This window comes from Pelophylax lessonae (genome assembly GCF_965119305.1).
Source record: "Pelophylax lessonae genome assembly, chromosome: 1".
NCBI classification, from domain to species: domain Eukaryota; kingdom Metazoa; phylum Chordata; class Amphibia; order Anura; family Ranidae; genus Pelophylax; species Pelophylax lessonae.
The window spans coordinates 223,570,742-223,596,134 of record NC_138768.1 but is presented as its reverse complement, the minus strand read 5'-3'; the positions used below and the strand labels follow the sequence as shown (position 1 = coordinate 223,596,134).

The 25,393-nt window shown below is 42.0% G+C and overlaps 1 protein-coding gene across 1 annotated transcript in view; it reads right to left on the bottom strand.

The window, feature by feature from the left end:
- Window positions 1-13,101, bottom strand: part of TMEM116 (transmembrane protein 116) — a 107,788-nt gene extending 94,687 nt beyond the window's left edge. The window contains exon 1 of the mRNA XM_082243805.1: window positions 12,922-13,101. Within this exon, the coding sequence (XP_082099931.1) occupies window positions 12,922-12,990 (69 nt within the window). The 5' untranslated portion in view covers window positions 12,991-13,101. The remainder of the gene's footprint in view (window positions 1-12,921) is intronic.
- Between the last annotated feature and the right edge of the window lie 12,292 nt (window positions 13,102-25,393).

The window sequence follows — 25,393 nt, the reverse complement described above, 5'->3', positions numbered from 1 at the left end:
AAGTATAGCAAAAGACAGATAGTCTAAATACAGTCAAACAGGACATGTTGGCTAAACTATAAAACCACTGCAGCGTACCTTTGAATACAAGACAATAAATAAACATACTCAAACCATGCCAAATTTAAATACCAAATGAGATGGCTGTACAATCACCAACTGAAAATGGGCATTTCCTTTCCAGACTGTGAGACATACCCCTTACAACTGGAGACATGACTCCCCAGCAGAGTTGTATAAAGTACTCGAAACCCATACTTGAGTAAAAGTACAAGTGCTCGATCAAAAAGTGACTTGAGTAGAAGTGGTAGTGCTCGATCAAAAAGTGACTTGAGTAGAAGTACTAAAGTATTCAACATTTTTTGTACTTAAGTATTGTAAGTAGTTTTTTTTTAAATTTTGCTACTCAAGTACTGAAAGTAAAAGTACCAGTAGTTTTGAAAAAAAATTGCTACTCAAGTACTGAAAGTAAAAGTACAAGTACTGTGTTATGTAGTTATTAAAGAAAGAAGTCAAAAGTTTGAACATCATATTGTTTTTTATTATTTCAAATGCAGCTTTTATTTATACATACAGTAGCATTTATTTTTGTATGCGCTGATAATACACGTTTTGAACTTCATGAAACCTGTCATCTACTGTTCTAGCAGTGGTAATTTTTATAATAGTAAGGAGTAACTATGCAGCACAAAAAAAAAAATATCGGAGTAGAAGTATTGAAATCATCGAAAAAATGTAGTGAAGTAAAAGTGGAAGTAGAAGAAAAAAATTCTACTCTAGGAAAGTACAGATACCGCCTTTCGGTACTTAAGTACAGTAGTGAAGTAGTTCTACTTAGTTACTATACATCTCTGCTCCCCAGTACTTACCACCACCCTATGAAACCCTAGGGCTGGCCAGAGATGACTTTTTATTTTTATTTTTTTTCGATCAGCCAATAGGCAGATCAAAAAGAAAAAAAACAGCTTCCTCTATGCGCACAAGCAAAGTGGATGGAGGAATCCTCCCTGCTGTGCCATTGTATTTTAACAGTGGTGACTTTCCGCTGTGAGAATACACTAATCAGTGGCTGCAGCAGATTGTCTGCAGCTGCCAATTGAGAAGTATTTTCCAACAAGTTATTCAAAAAGAAGTGGGTCATTAAATTGACTTCTGTCCAGCGGACATGGTCATAGATCGATTACAATTCAGCTGTTTCTTGCTGAACCGGATGCATTTCAATCCATTCTTTTCAGCTTAGCGCTCCCTTCAAAGTACCTTTTATTCCCCCTACACCCCTTCATTTGTCCAAATTGTTATTTTACAACACCGCTGCTAATTCCTCCCTCCCCAATGTTTTATTCTCCCCTGCCCCTATTTAGGGCGACTAACACCTACAGTATGTCCCAAAATACCAAATGTTTTTTTGCACCATACACAAGAAATTAATCATTAGGACAACACTCACTCAATAATACCAACAGATGACCCCCCTAACAAATGGGTAATCAGTCTGAATTAGAGAAGATGCATTACCACACTCACAGTCTTAACAAAAAAAAGAAAAGAAAAAAAAGAGGCCTTTATTCAAACCTTTTACACAATATTGCACAACCTCAGGGACAGAAAGGTGCAGCCATCTTCATATAGTAGTAGAAAATCTGGGATTTTTTTGGACTTTCCCAAATATTTAAGTTTATCTTTGTTACTGAGATGTATTTTTTTTCTTCTGTTTTTCTGTTCCACCAAAATGTGTACTAATTTCCTTCTCTTTCTGTAAGGGCCCATTCATACTAGCCATATGCTAAACTACTCTGTTAGTGGGCGGGCTGCAGTGAGGTGCGGCAAAGAGGCAGTGTGAAGCTCGTTTGTGCGTTTTAGTGCATAAATTAGTTCTCTTTTTTTTTTTTGTCAGCTTTATTTGACGTGCAAAAGACATTTCATTCATGCCTACATTTGTACGTGAAAATTTTAGTAAACTCCTTTTGGTAATAAAAGAAAAAACACTGACAGGAGTTCCAATCCTTTCCCACTCTATCCAAAACTAAAAGAAAAACGTTTTTATATAACTGTACTTTTCCTCACATTGAGTGCTTGTTTTAATTACGTTTCATGCAGAACAATTTTTATAATTTTATAATTTTTTCTCACACGTTTAAATCTGCATTTTTTTTGTGCTAGAAATTGATGAAGCCCTGTAGAATAAAATGGTGGCATTTATAACTGTTAAATCACATCGACATTTTAAGGAACAAATACTGTCCACCGAAATAAATTTTAGTGCACACAAACACAATATAACAGCGGTCGCCAACCAGTCGTCTATGGACCACGAGAAAATTTGGTGATCCCCAGGGGTTCTGCCGCAAATCAACATTGTGGCGAATGTATACCACTCAATGTTGTTTCCAGTGTTCTCATAGTAGGTGAGGTTGAATAAAGACAATAGTCCATCCAGTTCAACCTGTGTAGGTGTGTGTGGCTGTAATCGTCTCACATACCCCTGAATGTTCTGATCCTTGAGATGTACGTCTAAGAGTCTTTTGAAAGTCACCATACTACCCGCAGAAACCACCTCTTGTGGTAGAGAATTCCACAATCTTGTAGCCCTAACAGTAAAGAACCCCCCATGTTGCCTGCAATCCCTTCGACTGAACAGCTTTTTTTCTAAGCTGAGATCCTCATTGAGATATTTAAAAATTGCTATCATGTCCCCCCTCAGGCGTCTCTTCTCCAGGGAGAATAAATCAAGCGATTGCAGACGCTCTTCATAATTAAGGTCCTCCAATCCCCTAATTAGTTTAGTTGCCCTTCTCTGGACTCTCTCCAGCTCCAACACATTCTCGATGCGCACTGACAGTCAATACTGTACCCGATGCCTCCTCTGTAATTCCAGTGTTCTTCTGAAAACTCCAACTCGCAAAAATCTCCAACCACGTCACTTCCAGTGACTATACAGCAGGAATAATTGGAGATTTCGACGAGTTGCTGTTTTGACAGACCACCAGCAGCCTGCACAGTATGGTACACGCTATAATGACTGAACATTGTTAGTAATGCCCTCTACTAGCCAAAAACATGGCCGCCTCCAAGGTGGCCACAACTTTGTTCCTCCTTACCCGGTGTTTTGTGGAAAAAGGCAACTGGTGGTGTACTGTACTGTACAGGCTGCCGGTGGTCTGTGAAAACAGCAACTCTAAATCTTCAATTATTGCTGCTGTAGAGTCAAGTGTCGTGGTTGGAGATTTTGGCCAATTGGAGTTTCGGCAGAACACTGGCTCCTGTGAACTCAAGAGGGAGGCGTTGGGAGTAGTGAGGAGAGCAGGAGGCGATGGAGAGGACTTCCAACACTGATCACAAACTGTGGAAGCGAGCACAGAGCTCGAGCACATGGCTGGATAAAGAGGTGAGACCCAATGATGAGTCTTTGTAAGGCAGCATTGTGATGTAGAATGCGGGGGGGGGGTGGTTGTCAGTTGTCAGAGGGGGGCACAGAGTATTATATGTATAAGGCAGCAGTGTGATCCAGAAGGAGTGGGGTAGAGAACTGGAGTATTGTGTGCATAAGGCATGTAAAATTCATGGTAATGTTCCGTGGGATTCAAAATTGTGAGTTTAGTAGCCTGAGAGGTCCGAAAGGTTGGCGTCCACTGCAAAATAATACCCAATGTTTTGGTAAAATATAAAAGACCGGGTTGCGTCAAGTAAATAGATACTAAACATATCAAGCCCTAAAATTGCACATGCCCTTGAGATGGAAAAAAACTGTTAATCTTTTTTTTCTTTTTAATATTTATTGAATTTTCAAGGTAACAAAGGTAAAAAAAACAAATACAGGATATAGAGCCAGAGGGCCCTGAGTCACAGATCTGAGATACAATGCAAACATTTGGTGGAAATGAAGACCCAACAAGCCGGGCAAACCCAGTGAAAATCACAAAGGGTCACGTACCAGCTGGAGTAATAATCAAAGCTACCTAAGAAGTAGTAGTGTGGAGAAGAACTAGAATACCTGTCGGGTTTTTTGAGCAATGAGAAATTCCTGCCTCACAGAAGTTCCCATGGACACCATCGATCTTTTTAGCTATCTGTGAGGGGATAATTCTTCCCAATGGCCACAAGTGTAAGGAGCATTCTTCCTACTGACCATCACTCTAATTCAGGGGTCTTCAAACTATGGCCCTCCAGTTTTTCAGGAACTACAATTTCCATTATGACTAGTCATGTCTGGGCATGTTAAAGTTTTACAATGCCTCATGGGATGTGTAGTTCCACAACAGCTGGAGGGCCGTAGTTTGAGGATCCCTGCTCTAATGTATCATTCATGAGTTGTGGATATAGTCATTTTTAGCAAGGGGGTTTCCTGAGACCGGGAAGTTATTTTAAGGGTCCATCTGTGGTAAGAAAGGTGGTGGAGAAAGGCTGCTCTAGATAGAAAACCTGACGTGATTGCTATTGTTCCCCCAGACATATTCACTTCATCTTTTTTCCTGCCTACACTAACATGAACAGGTATATGTGGCTGAGCGGATTGTTTCTGTTCTGCTCACGGAGCCTGAGGGCAGTTGGATTATGTAAGCACCTCTGATCTCCCTTCTAAGTCTATGCATACTTCCATGTATAAATGAGCTGAGTGCAAATGTTTTCAAATTATAATTTCTGGAATGTAATACAAAAATTACCGTGCTTTTGTACAGTGATAGGTGAAACCTGACAAATCGACTTTTTTGGACCCGATACCGATACCGATATCTAGCGTTGTGAAATCGCTGATACCAATACCGGAGCCGATCCTGAGCTACACACAAAGCAAGCGGCTGCAGTACAGAGCAAAGCCGCTGCTTCATGTGTACGGCTCCTCCATTCACAGGCGGAGGGCATCTGATATCACTCCGCCTGTGAGCCGGACCTATACAGGAAGTAGCGGCTCCCATCCCATACTACTACTGCACCAAGCAAGGGATGGCTGAGCCGTTACTAAGCAAAAACCGGATCGGCCAGTGAATCGGTCAATGTTACCGATCCCCCGATCCAGCTATAATGGCCATATCGGCGCCGATATCGGATCGGTGAATCCCTAATAAAAATGCAGTTATTTAAATGATTAACCTAACAAAACAGCATTACGCATATGTCTCTGAGCTATAAATAATGAATAATGCACCACTTAGTAATTAGGTGAAATCACTTCCCCTCAGGATACAACCAGTGCCAGTGTCAATACCAACGAGGAACTTAGTGTCTGTATTGTATGTGGATCAGACAAAAGGACACCATTTATTAGGAAGTGTTACTACATTACAGACAGAACACCTTCCTTAACCACTTCACGACTGCCCTATAGCAGTTTTACTGCTACAGGGAAGCTATGCAGGATCATGTATATATATGCGATCCTGCAATTCCGGGTAGCCACCGACGGTTCGTTCCCACTGTGATTATACGGAGAGGGAGCCGATCAGTGGGTACCACGGACTGGATGTCCGCCGTCATCCGCCAATCGTCCAGTACAGAGGCAGAACGGCAGTCTGCCTATATAAATAAGGGAGATTGCCATTGTGCCAGTAGGGAAGCCATGGATCCTGTGTTCCTGCAAAGTAGAGACAAGGATCCATGTCTTCTCCTAGTAAAAGCACCTGTTACATGACACAGTACAGAAACACTGGCTAGGCACACAGTTAACCCTTTGATTGCCCCTGATGTTAACCCCTTCCCAGCCAGTGTAATTAGAACAGTGACAGTGCATTTTTGGCACTAATCACCGTTCCCCAAAAACGTATCTAAAGTGTCAGTTAGTGTCCAATTTGTCCACCAAAATATCGCAGTCCTGCTATAATTCGCTTATCGCCGTCATTACCAGAAAAAAAAAAAATAGAAAATCCATAAATATATCCCATAGTTTGCAGACGCTATAACTTTTGCGCAAACCAATCAATATAAGCTTACTGGGATTTTTTTTTTACCAAAAAACATGTAGCACAATACATATTGGCCCAAATTGATGAAAAAAATAGATTTTTTACATTTATTAATTGGATGTGTTTTATTACAGAAAGTATACATTTTTTTTTTTTTAATTGTCGGTCCTTTTTTTGTTTATAGTGCAAAAAATAAAAACCAAAGATGTGATTAAATACCACCAAAAGAAAACTCTATTTATGGGGGAAAAAGTGCTTTCATTTTATTTGGGTACAGCGTCGCATTAAAGTAATGCAGTGCCGTATCGCAAAAAATGGCCTGGTCATGAAGGGGGGTAAATCTCCTGGAGCTGAAGTGGTTAAAGTAAAGCTTTGGGTTTTTTCTTCTCTTGAAATAACAAACATGGTATACTTACCTGCTCTGTGTTGTGGTCTTGCACAGAGCAGCTTCGATCCTCTTCTTCTGGAGTCCCCCGCCGACGCTTCTGGCTCCATCCCCACGCCGAGTGCCCCATAGCAAGCCCTTGCTTTGGGGGCACTCGTGAGTGCTAGCTCCTGAGCCCCGCTCTGTGTGTCCATAAGACACAAAGCAGGGCTTCGTCCCACCCCCTCTTTACTGGCTCTGATTGACAGCAATGGGAGTCAATGGCTCCTGCTGCTGTATCTGAACCAATAAAGAGCAAGAGACCAAGGAAGCATTGGCTCTCGTGCACATCACTGGATCGAGATTGGGCTCAGGTATGTAATTGGGGGGCTGCTGGGGATGCTGCAGGCATAGAATGCATGAAAGTAAAAAAAAACTTCTACGGTTACAAACACTTTAAAGTTTATGTCAGATATTAAAGCCACAAATGAATGCAGGTATTAATATATCAATAAATACATATATATTTATGAAAACAGCATAAATGCCTGAGTTTGACTTGCAATCAGCCTCTTATTCTATTCTACAGCAGAGACTGGAACATGCTAGGTGAGGGCAGAGTAGCAGATAGCTGTCCTCTTCTCCTTTCACTGTCCAGTCACAGGATGCGGGAGAAGACCTGTATGTGTCACTTAATTGCAGCAGGAGAAGATCATCTCTCCTCCCCTATCATACAGAGCTGTGCTTTGTGGCAGAGCTGTTTGAATCTCAGAAACGGATGGGCAAACATACTAATGCTTTGGCAGGTAAAACAGTTCATTTACATGTGTTTCACCTGTGTATATAGCTGGTTGCCTACAGTTCAGCTTTAATCATAATAAAGGAAAGCAGTAATCAAAGCTAAATAGCAGTTGAATTCCAGGCAACCTGCTAGTTCTGGGGTCCTGAACTCATGAATCTTTTGGTAAATGCAGTAAAAGACAATGGGGTTGATTTACCGTACTTAAACCGGGGAGTGCAAAATCTGGCGCAGTTGTACATTGTAGCCAATCACCTTCTAACTTCAATTTGTTCAATAAAGGGTTGATAGAAAAACCTGGAAGCTGATTGGTTTCTATGCAGAGCTGCACCAGACAGAGTTTGCACAGTTTTATTAAATCAAGCCCAATGTACTACTGCAGCATTTATACTCTCCACAGTAATATAATACATTTGTACATGTGAGCATGTGAGTCATATATGGCAATTTACATCTTCTTAGTCTCTGTTCATATTTATTTAATTTTATGCACTTTGGCTAAAGAACGACAATGCACTACAAGAGGGTAGGGTCAGGACAAAGATTGGGCAAGAGGGGCAGCTGCCCTGGGCTCAGAGAGGCAAGGGGGCAAAGAATAGATGAAGGGTGGTACACCTATTCTATGGCATGTATTAACAGTGGGGGAGGGGGTGCAATTCTGCATCCTTGCCCTGGGTGCTGGACAACTCTGTCCCGGTACTGCAAGAGGTTACCATTATTTTCTATGGGGCCCTTCACACCTGTGCGTTTCTCTTCTGTATATCTTAAATTTACAGGTGCTTTTGTTTGGTATGACAATATGTAATATGCATACACACAAGTGTGTACCCAGCCTACAATTAGCGTAAACTTGGCTGCATGGCAGATTGAAAACACGATATAAAAAGCCATGGAGTATTTTATTCTGGCACAGTTCAGCTTCTGTTTCTTTATATATTTTCAGTTTGTACTGCCTATAGCTGGTATGACACGACAACACGAAAACACAACAACACTATACAAAGTACAACTCGCTCATTTAATATATTACTGCATCTAGCTTAGTGCCTTTAGTAGGCTCATGGACACACTTTTATGCTTTATAAACACTCAGCAGATTCAGCTCACTAATAATGACGGCCATAGATAGGGTGACATTTTGCCCAATACGAGAACTAATCTACCAACCCACAATAAACACAAACTGACCATTAAACCAGCAGATATCTGATGAACAGATTCTTCACAGGTTGGAAAATGAATCTCATTAGATGATTGTGAATGGCATTCGTATTAATTAGGACAGAATGCAGGGTGATTAGGGTCACTGGGGCAGATTTTCCCAAGTAATAGAGGATGTTCACCCAGGAAAATCAGCTCAGTGAATGCTTTTCTAGGTAGACAGTCTCTACTTCTTTAGTCATTCAACGGTACATTCACTATGTTAGAAAGACAGTCTCTACTCCTTTAGTAAATAAACTGAACATTCACTTTGGTAAGTAGACAGCCTTTTCTTCTTTAGGTCAACTAACATTTACTTTGTTAGAAAGATAACCCCTACTCCTTTAGTAAATCAACTGAACTTTCACTTTGCTGGGCAGGCAACCTCTACTCCTCCATAAATTACCTGAACATTACCTTTGTTGGGTAGACCGTGTTTACAGCCTTAGTAAATCAACTGAACATTTGCTTTGCTAGGTAGACAGTCCCTACTCCTTTAGTGAACCAACTGAACATTTGCTTTGCTAGGTAGACAGTCCCTACTCCTTTAGTGAACCAACTGAACATTTGCTTTGCTAGGTAGACAGTCCCTACTCCTTTAGTGAACCAACTGAACATTTGCTTTGCTAGGTAGACAGTCCCTACTCCTTTAGTGAACCAACTGAACATTTGCTTTGCTAGGTAGACAGTCCCTACTCCTTTAATAAACCAACTGAACATTTGCTTTGCTAGGTAGACAGTCCCTACTCCTTTAATAAACCAACTGAACATTTGCTTTGCTAGGTAGACAGTCCCTACTCCTTTAGTAAACCAACTGAACATTTGCTTTGCTAGGTAGACAGTCCCTACTCCTTTAGTAAACCAACTGAACATTCTATTGTTTTTGCCACTTGCTAGGTACACAGTGGGGTTGATTTATTAAAACTGGAGAATGCAAAATCTGGTGCAGCTGTGCATGGTAGCCAATCGGCTTCTAAATTCAGCTTGTTCAATTAAGCTTTGACAAGAAAATCTGGAAGCGAATTGGTTTCTGTGCAGAGCTGCACCGGATTTTGCACTCTCCAGTTTTAGTAAATCAACTTCAGTCTCTGAAACTTTAGTAAATCAACTGAACTTTTAACTTTTCTAGGTAGACAATCTCTACTCCTTTAGGGCCAGTTCACACCAGATGCCGTCCAGTTTGGTTTTTTTTCTGCATTAAAAAAGTACGTACAGTAGATTATATGGGTTCCATTAGCCAAGTTCACACCAGTGCGGACAATTCCAGTGTGTTCCAGTGAAGAAAAAAAAGTAGAACATGCTGCATTTTTTCTGCCCAAAGCTCTACTGGAACATGGAAAAGCTAAACAAAAATGCACCGGGACACACTGGAATGCATCTAAATGCATCGAAAATTCCTTATAGCAAAAAAAAAAAAACAAAACCAGGAAACTTTGGAGAAAAAAGAGGGGAAAAATGCATTAAAAACGCATCATCCGGATTGTATTTCTCTGATGTGAACTGGGCTAGTAAATCAACCACACTATAACATCTGTACAAAATCAGCTCCATCACTGGTAAAACTGATATGGCCAATGAATAATTTTTAGGAAAAGCGTTCAAATTTGGACAGGAGCCACTGAGGCTGATTAACTAAATGAGTGGAAGCTATCCACTTAGGAAGTGTATGTTTACTTTACAAAGTGACGGTTAGGCAGGCCACAGATGATGCGATTCCTTTTTTTCCTACAACAACGTGTTGCAGAAAAAAATTGTTTGATTCCCCTGTAGACACAGTCAGTGTTGATGGGGGAATCCCTCTTGCAGAGCTATAGTTTTCTCCCAGCAGTAGGGGGGGGAATCTGGGGCCGGGAGAGCTCAGTATTAACTGCTACTGGCTACAGCAGGTGGCAATAATTGCATCCCAAAGCCTAGTACACGTTATACGTTTTTTTTTTTTGTTTAGATTGGAACCGCTGTACTAACAATCCAAAGTTTGCACAGTGATCTCCCCCTGCTGAGCTATTGTGTTTGGACAGGGGGACAGCCCCCGGGGATAGGACAGCCCCCAGGGATGGGACAGCCCCCCCTACCGAAACATTCCGGTCAGCACTCTCAGCCATTGGCTGAGAGTGCTGATCGGGAGCCATTCAGCTGCTGGTTTTCCAGCATGCACGTCCGACACCGCCAGCTTCTGTCCGACCGGCTGCCATACACACGGGCCGAATGTCGGCTGGTTTTTAATGAACCGACCGATGTTGCCCGGTATTCAGCCCACATTTACTAGGCTTAAATATCCGACATGCTGGTTGTAACCAAGTCGATTGATGAATCTAGGCTCCTTTCACACGGGCGGTGCACCGGACGGAGTCCATTATGCTCTGTGGGGAATCCACCGATCCCCGCTGAGCAGACGGATGACAGCTCTGTCTCCACTCTGTGTGCAGAGACGGAGCTGTCAGATCCCCGCTGTCCTCTAAGGGAGATCGGATGAGAATGGACCGCCTGTCCGACCTCATCCGATCCTATCCGATCCGATCTAATCCTCCAGACAGATGAAAAATAGGGTCCGGATTTCACGGACAGGACCGGATTAGATAGCAGCGGGTGTCAGCGGACATGTCTCCGCTGATATCCGCCGCTCCATCCGATCAGGGCCGGATTAAGAGCATCATGGACTTGGTGCTGAGGATTTTGAAGGGCCTTAAGGGCCGTGCCTTGGCATGCACCCAGAGGAGGAAGGGTGCAGCCATGCATGCCTAATTCCACATGGGATGCTGTCTCTGAAGCCCATAAACACATCCATGCATCGGCAACTGTCCCTCCTTGTCCGGCCTTCGTGCTGTGTGGGGAGGTTCTGAGGGAGCTGCCTGGGGAAGCGAGCATAGAAGCCAGACTTCTGTGTTTACAAGTGACAGAAGAGCGGTCACAGTGAATATGGCCAACCTGGGGCCTATATAAAAGGTAGGGGCCTGGAGCTGCAGCTCCAATAGCCCCTACGTTAATCTGGCCCTGCATCCGATCAGGTCCACCTGAAAAAACTGGCAGGCGGATCGGATCGGAAAGCCCATGTAAAAGGGGCCTAACTAGGGTGCCCATACATGGAACGAATCTCAGCCGGTTCAAACCGCCTATGGTCGGCCTTACTAAATAAGGTAAGGCCCAAATGCACAATCATGTACTAGAAACATTCATTTATTTATTTCTATACTGAAAGTAAACACAGCTTTACCTTTTTAATCATTATGCTTTGTTCTTGTCAAAAAGATAAGATATGTCTACATATCAGGCAATAAACTTAGATAAAAAAAAAAAAAAATAGTCTGACTTCCTTTGCTGAGAACAGAGCGGAATCATTAGCAATTGTGGTTGGGTCAAATAAGGTAAAATATGCACCCATCATCCAAAATCCTACATTTTATGGAACTTCCTTTGGGAGTCTCTATTAGACAATAATAGTGAACACAGCTTCGATCCTATTTACCTCCATTTACTCTGAAAAATATATACAGTTTACTTTGTCAAAATCCTCTACCCCTGTAGTAGATACACCCCACTGACAGCTGGGCCAAATGATCTACATCCCTCGTACAGACAGTCAGAAGAAGTGATTTTTTAGTTAAAGGTCGAACATACACAGATATTTGCAGGCACAGAATATGTCCAGTGTAGAATCCACAATGATTTTCTGGTAGAGGTGCTACAGATGGGGCTATAGAAGTGAATAGCTGTAAACGATAATGCTTCCGTGCGCCCCATCTGCGGCACTTTGGATGCGGGAAAACGCCAGGAATCTTACGCTGGGCATTTTTTGGCTCCATCCACATGGCCATAACACAGAGCCGGTTCACACTACTCCGACTTATCAGGTGACTTGGTCGCCAGACAAGTAGCTCCCAATGCTGTGCAATGGAACCGTTCTAATCAGAGCGACTCAAGTCGCTTCAACTTAGAAAAAGGTTCCTGCACTACTTTTGGGCGAAGTCGGAGCGACTTGCATTGACTTCTAATATGAGAAGTCGTTTGCAAGCCACGATGAAGTTGCGCTGCACAGGCGACTTCAAAGTCGTCTGAAGTTGGGGCGACTTTGAGTTTAGTGTGAACCGGCTCTTAAACATTTACTGATCATTAGGCAACAAACAAACGTTACTGCGGAGATGATCAGCAAATAGAAAAATTGCCATGTTCTTTTTCTCAATGTGTATACATGTCCTCTGACGCAGATCTGTACAAATGGTTGTAAAAGAATAGTAATGATTGTTATTGTCTAAACTACATTTTCAGTAAAAAAATAAATAAATCTAATAACCTAAAAATGTGATTAGCGCTTCTGCCATGCAGCACTGGGGTCCTTAGTTGGAATCCTGGTTAAGACGCTGTCTGCATGGAGTTTGCATGCACGCCTTGTGCTTGCATGGGTTGCTTTCCACAATCCCAGACATGCTGGGGGTTAATAGGATATTAAAATTGGTGCTAGAATGCTAGAAAGGAACTTTAGATTGTAAGCTCTTTAATCTTAGAGACTGATATGAATGTAGTGTAAACTGTCAGCAATGTAAAAAAAAAGTGTATTTTTTTTTAAATTGTTTTAGAAATAGTCAAGAAATAAATCATCTCTGTGAGTAATGATTGCAGATGTAGAAGTCATAGAGCTATAAAAGAATGGAGAGATGTGTACTCACCCCATGTATGTGTTCTGCCAGGGTAGCATTGATCCACAGGGAGTTATTGTCTTCCATAGTATAATCCATGAGTGCTGGGTGAGCTCTCCTCTACAGAGTCCAGCAGGGGTTGTCACCCATCCTGGGGGAGATCAGATCTGACAGTCCCTGTACAGGGGCAGTGCCATCACTCGGTGCAGAGGGAGGGTGCCGCTTTTACTTACTGTGATGGGAGGGGTTGGAGAAGGGAAGTCCCTGTGACACCCGTGACACAGACATCAGGAATCAGGTCACTGGGATCGGGACAGATCGGTGTCTACACCACAATCAGACCTGTCACTGAGCTACTGTATAATCCCAGCACATCGCATCCTATATGTATCTATGTACAGAGCAAGGATCGGCACGTCTGTCCCTCTACTCACTCTATGTTCAGGACTAACATCTTATGGTAATGTGTCTGAATTGTCACTTCCCTCTCTGATCTCATCTCTGATCGCTGACAGTACACAGAAATATCATACGGACTTGTCAACTTTCTTTTTATTTGCAGCAGCAGCAGCACTATATAACCTGTATATAGCTATGCAAATATACACTAATATGTCAAAAGTATTGTGACACCTGCCTTTACATGCACATGAACTTTATTGGCATCCCAGTCTTCTATTGGCCATACATCAGCCGTAAAATCATTCAAAAATCTGTCATTTGGTCCCTTCTTTTGTTTTTCATCCAGTTAATGGACAGGGATAGAAAATCGTTTTTAACTTTCCGGAGCTGAAAAATCGAAGGAACAGTTTGGAAATTTTCTGCCAAACGAACGATAAATTGAAAGGTTAATGGGTTTCTCGCCCAAACTGTTTGCACTAGGCATATGTGACAAAATGAACGAAAAAATGTATTCATTTATCTCCAAATTTATCGATCAAAATTCGGTCATTACATGATGGCACGATCGTCTGCTCTCACAGCCGAGTGTTCGTTTTTCGAAAATGAGTCAGAGCGATTTTTGGTATAGTGTATGGCCAGCATTAGTCTGTAGGGTTTAATATTGAGTTGTATATTATACAAGCTTCAAACTCGTTTACCAGATGGGATGAACTATGAGTGGGATGTCACACATTATTATGAGTACGGTAATCTAAGGCATACTTTAGCTTTGGGTTGCTTTCATGGATATTTTTGCAATAAGGAACTATCCTATATATAGCTTTGTATGATATGTTCTACCTATGTTCCTGGTACGCTGTAAGGTGGGGAGATATGATTCTGTCTTTTTTTTCTTTTAGCTGCATGTCCATTTTGCTTTGGTATATGTGCTATATACATAGGCTGAGCTTCCTTTATACATGTATTTTTTTCTGTGATTTTCTTTCTTTTTTTAGGAAACGTTATTGCTATTTTCGTTTCCTTTAGTGCCGGTTCACACTAGGGCGACCTGGTCGCCTCACAGGTCGCCGCAGGTCGCCTCCCACAGGTCGCCGCAGGTCGCCTCCCATAGGGAAGCTACGGACCCGTTCTAATAGGAGCAACACAAGTCGCTCCGACCTAGAAAAAGGGTTCGGAGCTTCTTTGGGGCGACCAGGAGGCGACCGCCATAGACTTCAATGTTATGAAGTCCGTGGCGACCGCTCCGAGGTCGCGGCGCGCTGCTCGCACCGCGATCTCGGAGGTCGCCCCTGCAAGTAGCGTCGCGGTAATGTGAACCGGCGCTTACTGGATATACGTGCATACATATATATATATATATATATATATATATATATATATACACACACCTGGTTCCAAAAAAGTTGGGACACTAAAAATTGTGAATAAAAAGAGAATGCAATGACGTGGAAGTTTCAAATTTCAATATTTTATTCAGAATACAACATAGATGACATATCAAATGTTTAAACTGATAAAATGTATAATTTTAAGGGAAAAACAAGTTGATTTTAAATTTCATGGCATCACATCTCAAAAAAGTTGGGACAAGGCCCCAACCTTGGCATCCCCTCTTCTTTTTATAACAGTCTGCAAACGTCTGGGGACTGAGGAGACAAGTTGCTCAATTTTAGGAATAGGAATGTTGTCCCATTCTTGTCTAATACAGGTTTTTAGTTGCTCAACTGTCTTAGGTCTTCTTTGTCGCATCTTCCTCTTTATGATACACCAAATGTTTTCTATGGGTGAAAGATCTGGACTGCAGGCTGGCCATTTCAGTACCCGGATCCTTCTTCTACGCAGCCATGATGTTGTAATTGATGCAGTATGTGGTGTGGCATTGTCATGATGGAAAATGCAAGGTCTTCCCTGAAAGAGACGACGGGAGCATATGTTGTTCTAGAACTTGGATATACCTTTCAGCATGATGGTGCCTTTCCAGATGTGTAAGCTGCCCATTCCACACACACTCATGCAACCCCATACCATCAGAAATGCAGGCTTCTGAACTGAGCACTGATAACAACTTGGGTTGTCCTTGTCCTCTTTAGTCCGGATGACATGGTGTCCCAGTTTTTAAAAAAAAAACTTCAAATTTTCATTCACAGTCCATTTTAAATGAGCCTTGCCCAGAGAAAACGCCTGCGCTTTTGGATCATGTTTAGATATGGCTTCTTTTTTGGCCTATAAAGTTTTAGCCGGCAACGGTGAATGGCACGGTGGACTGTGTTCACCGAAAATGTTTTCTGGAAGTATTCCTGAGCCCATGTTGTGATTTCCATTACAGTAACATTCCTGTATGTGATGCAGTGCCATCTAAGGGCCAAAGATCACGGGCATCCAGTATGGTTTTCCGGACTTGACCCTTATGCACAGAGATTGTTCCAGATTTTCGGAATCTTTGGATGATATTATGCAATGAAGATGATGATAACTGCAAACTCTTTGCAATTTTTCTTTGAGAAACTCCTTTCTGATATTGCTCCACTATTTTTCGCCGCAGCATTGGGGGAATTGGTGATCCTCTTCCCATCTTGACTTCTGAGAGACACTGCCACTCTGAGAGGCTCTTTCTATACCCAATCATGTTGCCAATTGACCTAATAAGTTGCAAATTAGTCCTCCAGCTGTTCCTTATATGTACATTTAACTTTTCTGGCCTCTTATTGCTACCTGTCCCAACTTTTTTGGAATGTGTAGCTCTCATGAAATCCAAAATGAGATAATATTTGGCATGACATTTCAAAATGTCTCACTTTCCACATTTGATATGTTATCTATATTATATTGTGAATAAAATAGAAGTTTATGAGATTTGTAAATTAGTCCATTCCTTTTTTACTCACAATTTGTACAGTGTTTATTTGAATGAATTTACTGGGTATATTTTTACTCTACCCGTTACACAGTAGTTACATAGTAGTTGAGGTTGAATAAGGATGTTCTTGAGTAGGATGTTCTATATACAAGTACTGTTTGTTATGTTTGTAAAAAAAAAATAAAATAAATAATTTTTCATCTTTTCATTTATCTCATTTATATGTGCTATGGTCTTAGAATTATTATGTTTTTTCACATATGTCTATGATGCTTTGAATGTATTTGTATAGGGCAAGCACTTGGCACTTGATGAGTCACAGCTCATTTTGGGCTATTTAAGAGCATACATCATTAGTGCCAACAGGTTATGATTAAGCAATTGATTTTGCGAAACATGTGCTCCTTTGACGTGTGTCATGAAGTCTCTTTGATTTTCCTTGTTGGATGTTTTTACTATAGTAACCACTTAAGCCCCGGAAGATTTTACCCCCTTCCTGACCAGGGCCTATTTTGCGATTCGGCACTGCGTGACTTTAATGGAAAATTGCGCGGTCCTGCGATGCTGTACCTAAACGAAATTGACGTCCTTTTTTTCCCACAAACAGAGCTTTCTTTTGGTGGTATTTGATCACCTGTGCGATTTTTTGATCATGCGCTGTAAACAAAAAAAGAGCGTCAATTTTGCAAAAATAACAATAGCTTTCACATTTTTTTATATGAAATTCCCCAAAAAAAAAATGTAAAAATCAAAATTTTTTAACATTTTCGGCCAATTTGTTTTCTGCTACATATGTTTGGTAAAAAAAATCGCAAAAAGCGTATTTTGATTGGTTTGCGCAAAAGTTATCGCGTTTACTAACAAAGGGAAAGATTTTTGTCATTTTTGTTGTTTTTTTTAACGAGTAATGGCGGCGATCTGCGATTTTTTTGCGGTACTGCGACATTGCGGCAAACAGATCGGACCCTTGACTGACATTTTTGACACTTTTGGGGTTACCAGTGACATTACTGCAGTAATCAGTGCTATACATATGCACTGTTACTGTAAAAATGACACTGGCAGTGAAGGGGTTAACTGTATTGGAGAGGGAGGGGTTAAGTGTGTCCTAGGGGTGTGCTTCTAACTGTGATTGGACATGGCTACTGGTGTAAGAACAGAGATCAACGGTCCTACATAGTAGAACCGTCTGATCTCCATTCTTACACAGGGAAGAATGACAGGCGGCTTGTTTACATTAGCCGCCTGCCTTCCTTCTGGTGTCACGATCGCGAGTGCCCGGCGGACCCGATGGCACACGCGCGGGGGGGGGTCCGTGACCACGCGGGAGCGCGCCTCCGGCGGCGCGCGCTCGCTCCCTAGAAGCCTCACAGGCTAGCGACGTAGACCTACGTCTCTCTGCCTGTGAGGGGCTGACCGCCGCAGTAAATAGTTGTGCGGCGGTCGGCAAGTGGTTAAAAGATCTCCTAGCTATTGGAAGTGCGGTCACCTTTTCCTCATTTGATTTACTTACCGGACCATTCTTCCAGAAGCGCATTTGTGAGGTCAGGCACTGATGTTGGAGAGAAGGCCTGGCTCACAGTCTCCACTCTAATTCATCCCAAAGGTGTTGAGGTCAGGACTCTGTGAAGGCCAGTCAAGTTGCTCCACCCCAAACCTCGCTCATCCATGTCTTTATGGACCTTGCTTTGTGCACTGGTGCGCAGTCATGTTGGAACAGGAAGGACCATCTCCAAACTCTTCCCACAAAGTTGGGAGCATGAAAATGTCCAAAATGTCTTGGTATGCTGAAGTTCTCTTCACTGGAACTAAGGGGCCAAGCCCATCCCCTAAAATACAACCCCACACTATATTCCCCCCTCCACCAAATGACTTGGACCAGTGCACAAAACAAGGTCCATGAAGACATGGATGAGAGAGTTTTGGGTGGAGGAACTTGACTGGCCTTCACAAAGTCCTGACATCAACCCAATAGAACACCTTACGGATGAATAAGAGCAGAGACTGCAAGCCAGGCCTTCTCTCCAACATCAGTGCCTGACCTAAAAAAAAATGTGTTTCTGGGAGAATGGTCAAACATTCCCATAGACACAGTCATAAACATTGTGGACAGCCTTCCCAGAAGATTTGAAGCTGTTATAGCTGCAAAGGGTGGGCCAACTCAATATTGAACCCTACAGACTAAGACTGGGATGCCATTAAAGTTCATGTGCGTGTAAAGGCAGGTGTCCCAATACTTTTAACAATATAGTGTGTATGTATATGTGTGTGTGTGTGTGTACATATACATATAGGTACACCTGTTCAATTGATTGGCAACACAAATTGCTAATTAACTAATCACAGGGCAGCAACTCGATGCATTGGCATTGGCACGTGGTGAGGACAACTTGCTGAAGCTCAAACCAAGCATCAGAATGGGGAAGAAAATGGATTTAAGTGACTTTGAACATGGTATGATTGTTGGTGCCAGATGGGCTGGTCTGAGTATTTATAAAACTGCTGATCTACTGGGATTTTCATGCACAACCATCTCTAGGGTTTACAGAGAATGGACAGAAAAAGAGAAAATATCCAGTGAGCGGCAGTTGTGTGGGCAAAAATACCTTGTTGATGTCAGAGGTCAGAGGAGAATGGGCAGACTGGTTTGAGATGATAGAAAGGCAACAGTAACTCAAATACCCACTCGCTACAACCAAGGTATGCAGAATACCATCTCTGAATGCACAATACATCAAACTTTGAAGCAGATGGGCTACAGCAGCAGAAGACTACACCGGGTACCACTCTTGTCAGCTAAGAACAGAAAACTGAGGCTACAATTTATACAGGCTCACCAAAATTGGACAATAGTAGATTGAAAAAATGTTGCCTGTTCTGATGAATCAATTTCAGCTGCAACATTCAGACTAGATAGATCAGACCAAATTGAGGGACAAATCAGGAAGAAATAGGGACAGAGGGACTTTGTTCTGATTGAGGGACAGTCCCTCAAAATCAAGGACAGTTAGGAGCTATGCAAGCACTAAATGAATACTGGTTTTCTAGCAACACCTTTCAACATAAGCTGGTTATCAGACTGACTTCTGTTGAGCAGATAGCAGTACACATGTACCAAAAGTCGGCTGATTCCTGCTGAACCAGCCAACATATGGTATGGGTGATGCAGTGAAGAATGCATTGCACCACTTTCTACCAGAGACAGCAAGGCTGAGGATAATTATTATGGTCACTGACACCAATGCTGGGGGGTTTTATTGCAGTCACTGACACCAATGCTGGGGGTTATTATTGCATTCACTGACACCAATGCTGGGGGTTATTATTGCGTTCACTGACACCAATGCTGGGGGTTATTATTGCATTCACTGACACCAATGCTGGGGGTTATTATTGCATTCACTGACACCAATGCTGGGGGGTTTTATTGCGGTCACTGACACCAATGCTGGGGGTTATTATTGCATTCACTGACACCAATGCTGGGGGTTATTATTGCGGTCACTGACACCAACGCTGGGGTTTTTATTGCGGTCACTGACACCAATGCTGGAATTTTTTATTGCGGCCGCTGACACCAATGCTGAGGGTTTTTATTGTAGTCACTGACACCAATGCTGGGGGGTTTTATTACGGTCACTGACACCAATGCTGGGGGGGTTTTATTATGGTCACTGACACCAATGCTGGGGGGTTTTATTACGGTCACTGACACCAATGCTGGGGGGGGTTTTATTATGGTCACTGACACCAATGCTGGGGGGTTTTATTACGGTCACTGACACCAATGCTGGGAGGTTTTATTACGGTCACTGACACCAATGCTGAGGTGTTTTATTGCTGTTACTGACATCAATGCTGAGGTGTTTTATTGCGGTCACTGACACCAATGCTGGGGTTTTTTCTTTCCATCACTGACACCAAAGCAGGGGTTCTTTATTGCCGTCACTGACACCAATGCTGGGGGTTTTTATTGTGGCCACTGACACCAATGCTGGGGGTTTTATTACGGTAACTAACACCAATGCTGAGGGTTTTATTGCAGTCACTGACACCAATGCTGGGGGTTTTTATTGCAGTCACTGAAACCAATGCTGAGGGTTTTTATTGCGGTCACTGACACCAATGCTGAGGGTTTTTATTGCAGTCACTGACACCAATGCTGCGGGTTTTTATTGCGGTCACTGACACCAATGCTGAGGGTTTTTATTGCGGTCACTGAAACCAATGCTGAGGGTTTTTATTGCAGTCACTGAAACCAATGCTGAGGGTTTTTATTGCGGTCACTGACACCAATGCTGAGGGTTTTTATTGCGGCCACTGAAACCAATGCTGAGGGTTTTTATTGCGGCCACTGACACCAATGCTGGGGGTTTTTATTGCAGCCACTGACACCAATGCTGGGGGTTTTTATTGCAGCCACTGACACCAATGTGGAGTTTATTATTGAAGCCACTGACACCAGTACTGGGAGTAACTATTACTTCCTCTGACACCAATGATGGGGTTTATTTTACCACCTCTTTCTCTTCATTGAGGTAGATTACAGTCAATTCATTTTGGACTGGAAACTCTGTGTCTGTTCACTACTAACTTGGTTGGTTATGGTAAATTGAACTATGTTTATCCCAATGCTGCTCCTTGCAGTGTGCACAGCTAGGATGGGAACCCTATCAAAGAACATATGGGCCTTTATGAACTAGAACAGTGTTTCTCAACTTTTTTTCAGTCAAGACACCGTTTAAAAATTATAGACAGTCTCAAGGCACACTTTAAAAGTTTCGAACAGACTCAAGGTACCCCTTTAAAAAGTATGGACAGTCTCAAGGCACCCCGTTCTAAATTGTAAAAACGATTCTAATAGTTTTGCCTAACACAGCAACATCCACACAAGTAGGACACCCAACTTTAGAGGAGATTTATTCTTCCATAGCAAATACACTTTTGAAAACTGGTACTGGCTAGTATTCCAATGTTTCTCTTCTCCCTCAATTTTTCTCCATCACTCAGCTAAGGTGCCCCCAAGAACTTTGTAATGGTGCTCAATGAAAACCTGTGGCTTGTTTAACTAAAATACACTTATATCCACACCTGGCTTCTATACAATTTTGGGGGAATTTTTAGGCATTTTGCCAAGGCACCCCTGAAGAAAACTCAAGGCACTCCAGAGTGTCTGGGCACCCTGGTTGAAAAAGGCTGAACTAGAATGAGGATGATGACATTCCTCCCAAACTCCCCCACTGATCGTTCAACTATGTGTGTTCTAAATAGAGCTGAACAACAAGGGATCTTATTATAAAAAGCTGTTACTATTATTTACCGCCCAGCATTAGCATAACTCAATGCAACATGCACCATCTGCAGGCTGCAAATGTTATCCGCTTGTTGACCCACTGCAGTACATTTACTGTGGCAGGTCTGATCCTACAGGCACAGTCACGTACCTGTATGTCGCGGCTTTCTTGCATGCGTGCACCTGAAATACTGTGCTGTTATTCACTGCAGTGCAAGCCGATCAGCGGGTCCATGCCAATGATTTATGGCCAGGACTTATTAATTGGCTGAGCAAATGACAGAAGAGAGCCCTGTAATGTTAAACAACACAGGGCCCTCTACAGACAGCAGCGATGTGCAAAGCAGGAAATAAAAACTGGCAAATTGCTTAGTAGAATCATCACACAGTAAACATTGTTAGGCAGACATTTATCCCCTTGATTGCCCTAGATGTTAACCCCTTTCCAGCCAGTGTCATTAGTACAGTGACAGTGTATATTATTAGCAATGATCACATTATTATTGTCACTAGTGATGTCCATGGCAGTTGGTCAGTCTCCCCCCCCTCCTAGTTTGTAGATGCTATAACTTTCACGCAAACCAATCAATATACACTTATTGGGATTTTTGTTTGCCAAAGACATGTAGCAGAATACATTTTTGCCAAAATGTATGAAGAAATTAGATTTTTTTTTTTTTTTTTTTATATTTTTTATAGCAGTGTAGCCAGGTGAAGAAATGGTGTGCGGTAAAATCTAAGCTGAAGCATTGTTCCTTTAAGACTCGTGATTAGCGTGGGTTTCTCCTGTGAGATGGGTGAGTTGGATTATGGGAGATATAGTTTGAGAAAGTATAAAGACTATGCAGGATGGACTTGGCTGAACTATACTCCCAGGGAGCTGAGGGATCCGCGGAGGATTATGGAAGAGAAGATAAATAGGGGGCAGAGTCGAATGTGCACTCTCTTGCTTTGGGGACCTCGTGGGGAGCGGAGGTACTGACAGAGGAGCAGGACTCCTGCTATGAGCGGAACGATCGGAGGCTGAGGCCTGAGTGTATTGGAGAGACAGTGGGAGTCACGGTGAGGTGACTAGCCCTGTGTGGAGGCCTGCTGGACAGAAGCGGTGCAGAGTCGGGTGAGAGAGGCCTAACTGCCGCGAGTGCGGAGAGGGAGTCTGTGACGCAGCACGACAGAAGGGAGAACCCTGAATAGCTGAGACGGTTGCCAATGAACATCCCCTGAAAGTCTGTAGCGCATGGTGATCTGGAGAACCGCAAGTATATTTAAAGCTACACACACTGAATATAGTTTAAGCAGAACCTGAATATGCTAATACCCCTTTCTCTGTGGATTACAAATGTAATTTATGTAAATGACTGGAGCTCCAGCTGCCGGCGAAGAATTGCAAGGCCTTGCTAGGACAGGGACTCTAGTAATTCATTGCTAAAGGGGGCCCCCTACAGGTGTTAGAGTGCATCATTTTGGTTACTAGTTTGAAAGTTGAATTAGAATTCAATTAATATACATATATATATACCTAGCTGAGTTACACAGATCACTTTTAGTTATATACAGTCAGTTTAGACCGGACTGAATGACAGTCACTCTCACAAATCTTTTGGGTAATCTACAGTATATATATATATATACTCATTTAGATATTTATAATTTGTTACATTGTCATTGCTGGATTTTGGGACTCGGAGAGTCAAAATCTCATTATATTTTCTGTTGCATATTCAGTTGTGTTGAAAGTATATCTGTTAATCTTTTATTTAAATTCAGTAAACTAATATACTGATACTCAAGTGTTACGGATATTATTACATTAATATGTCAGAACCAATAGTGCCTAGTGGGGCGGAGTTACCTCAGGATCCATGGGGGTCGTGCTACAGCAGAAACTAGAAAATATTTATTTATTTTTTTACATTTTGGGTTTTTTTCTTGTTTATATTGAAAAAAATTTAAAAAAAACCCAGTGGTGATCAAATACCACCAAAACAAAAGCTCTATTTGTATGAAATAAAGGATATAATTTTTTTATGGGCACAGCAATGCATGACCGCGCAATTACCAGTTAAAATAGTGCAGTGCTAAATAACAACACATGGCCTGGTCATAAAGGGGGTAAAATCTTGTGGAGTTCAAGAGGTTAAATATGAATTATTCATGTGCTGTATTTCATATTCCCAGTTAAATTACAAAGGAATAAATGTACTTTTCAGTTCTGAATAGTTTAATGCTAAAAAATAAACATTCTATTTAACATACTGAGTCATATAAACCCTCACACTATATACTGTAATTATTGGAAAACTTTGCTCACAGATTATGTCTACAGAAAATCAGATTGGTGTGTGGCTAAGTCCTGTAGATTTGTAAAGCATCACAGGTCTTTGCTGAAGTAAACACCAAGCTGTGGACTACACTCAATCTGCCTACGTGGGATCTGTATGGGGTTGGGCAGCATGTAAAGCTTTATAGGAGTGTTAGATCTGAGGTACAAAGTCCAAGTACAAAGACTTAAAGCGTAACTCCACTTTTGTTGAGAAAAAAACATTCCCCTCTGGGTGATCTCTGTACATTACAGGGGTTTTAAAAATCTTTGTTGCAGATTCCTACCTTTTGTTATTCTGAGGAAATCATTGTTTGTTCCTCTGTGTCTCTGTGCTGAGGGGGTCAAATGGGAGTGGTTTCATAATTATCTATCAGCTGTGACAGCTGCAGGGCTCTAATGAGGAAAGCTGCTGGGTCTGCATCCCTTTAGACGTGTTCCTATTAGGAATATCTCACCAAAAAATGACATTTTTGTTGCAGGGGATGCCAGAAATCTGACTTGTATCTTAGGCAGACTTCTGGGAAAATTGGTGAGCCAATCACACAAGCAGGAAATGATGTTTCTGGGGTGTGGTCAGTATACATTCTGAGTACAGAACAGCTCCAGGTAGCCATATTGCATTGCATTATAAATTACACCAGCTGCAGATTGAAAAGTTAAGGTCATTTTTAATAACATTCAGTTACAATATTATTTGTGTCGCAATTGTATACGCTATATTGTTTTTTCTTTATTTGCTGAGATTTCCTTCCCCGTGGAAGTGGAGTTACCCTTAAAGCTGAGCTCTGGCCACAAAAACTTTTATTTATATAAATTCCCCAATAGCTAAAAAAGATATTAATCCGCTTTGTGTGCACCAAATGCCTTTGCAAACCTGGCTATAACCTTGTAAATGTATCAGTAACATCATCACTGTGCTGTACTTTGTACATAGCCTGTGCGGAGAGCAGAAATGTGGGAGGGACCCAGCAGGCTCCATCCACTGAAAACTGACTGCAGATAATTATAGGAGTGAGTGGAGAGGAGACCAGTCACCTGCACAAGATGAGAGAACAGGAGTGACTAGTCTAAGCCCCTTTCACACAAACGGTCCGTTCAGTTCATCAGTTCAGTCACATCAAAGTGTATCAGTTTTTCATCCGTTTTTTCATTCGTCTTTTAATACGTTTTTTCATCCGTTTTTTTTACATCCACTTCCAATGAAAAAATGGATGAAAAACGGACCGTTTGTCCGTTTACATCCGTTTTTCGTCCGATCCGTTTTTCTGACGGATGAAAAAAAGGGCCTTCATCCGTTCCAAAAAACGGACATTGACGGAAGCGGATGAAACTCGATGTTAATGGATCATCCGTTGTCATCCATTTTTACATAAAGGCCCGCACACACGATAAGAAAATCGGAAGGGAAATTTTGTCCGACGACTGATCTGCCAATTTTCGGATTGTTAGTATGGTGCTTTTGACAGCAGACTCTGACTTTTCGGCTGACAAAATCCTGATGTGCAGGCTATAAAATTTTTGTTGTCCGTAATACAACATCCGATTTTCATCTCATTAGTACAGATTTCGACGGAAAAAAATCTTAAGAGCAAGACTAGGCATGCTCAGAGACGAAAGAACACATACA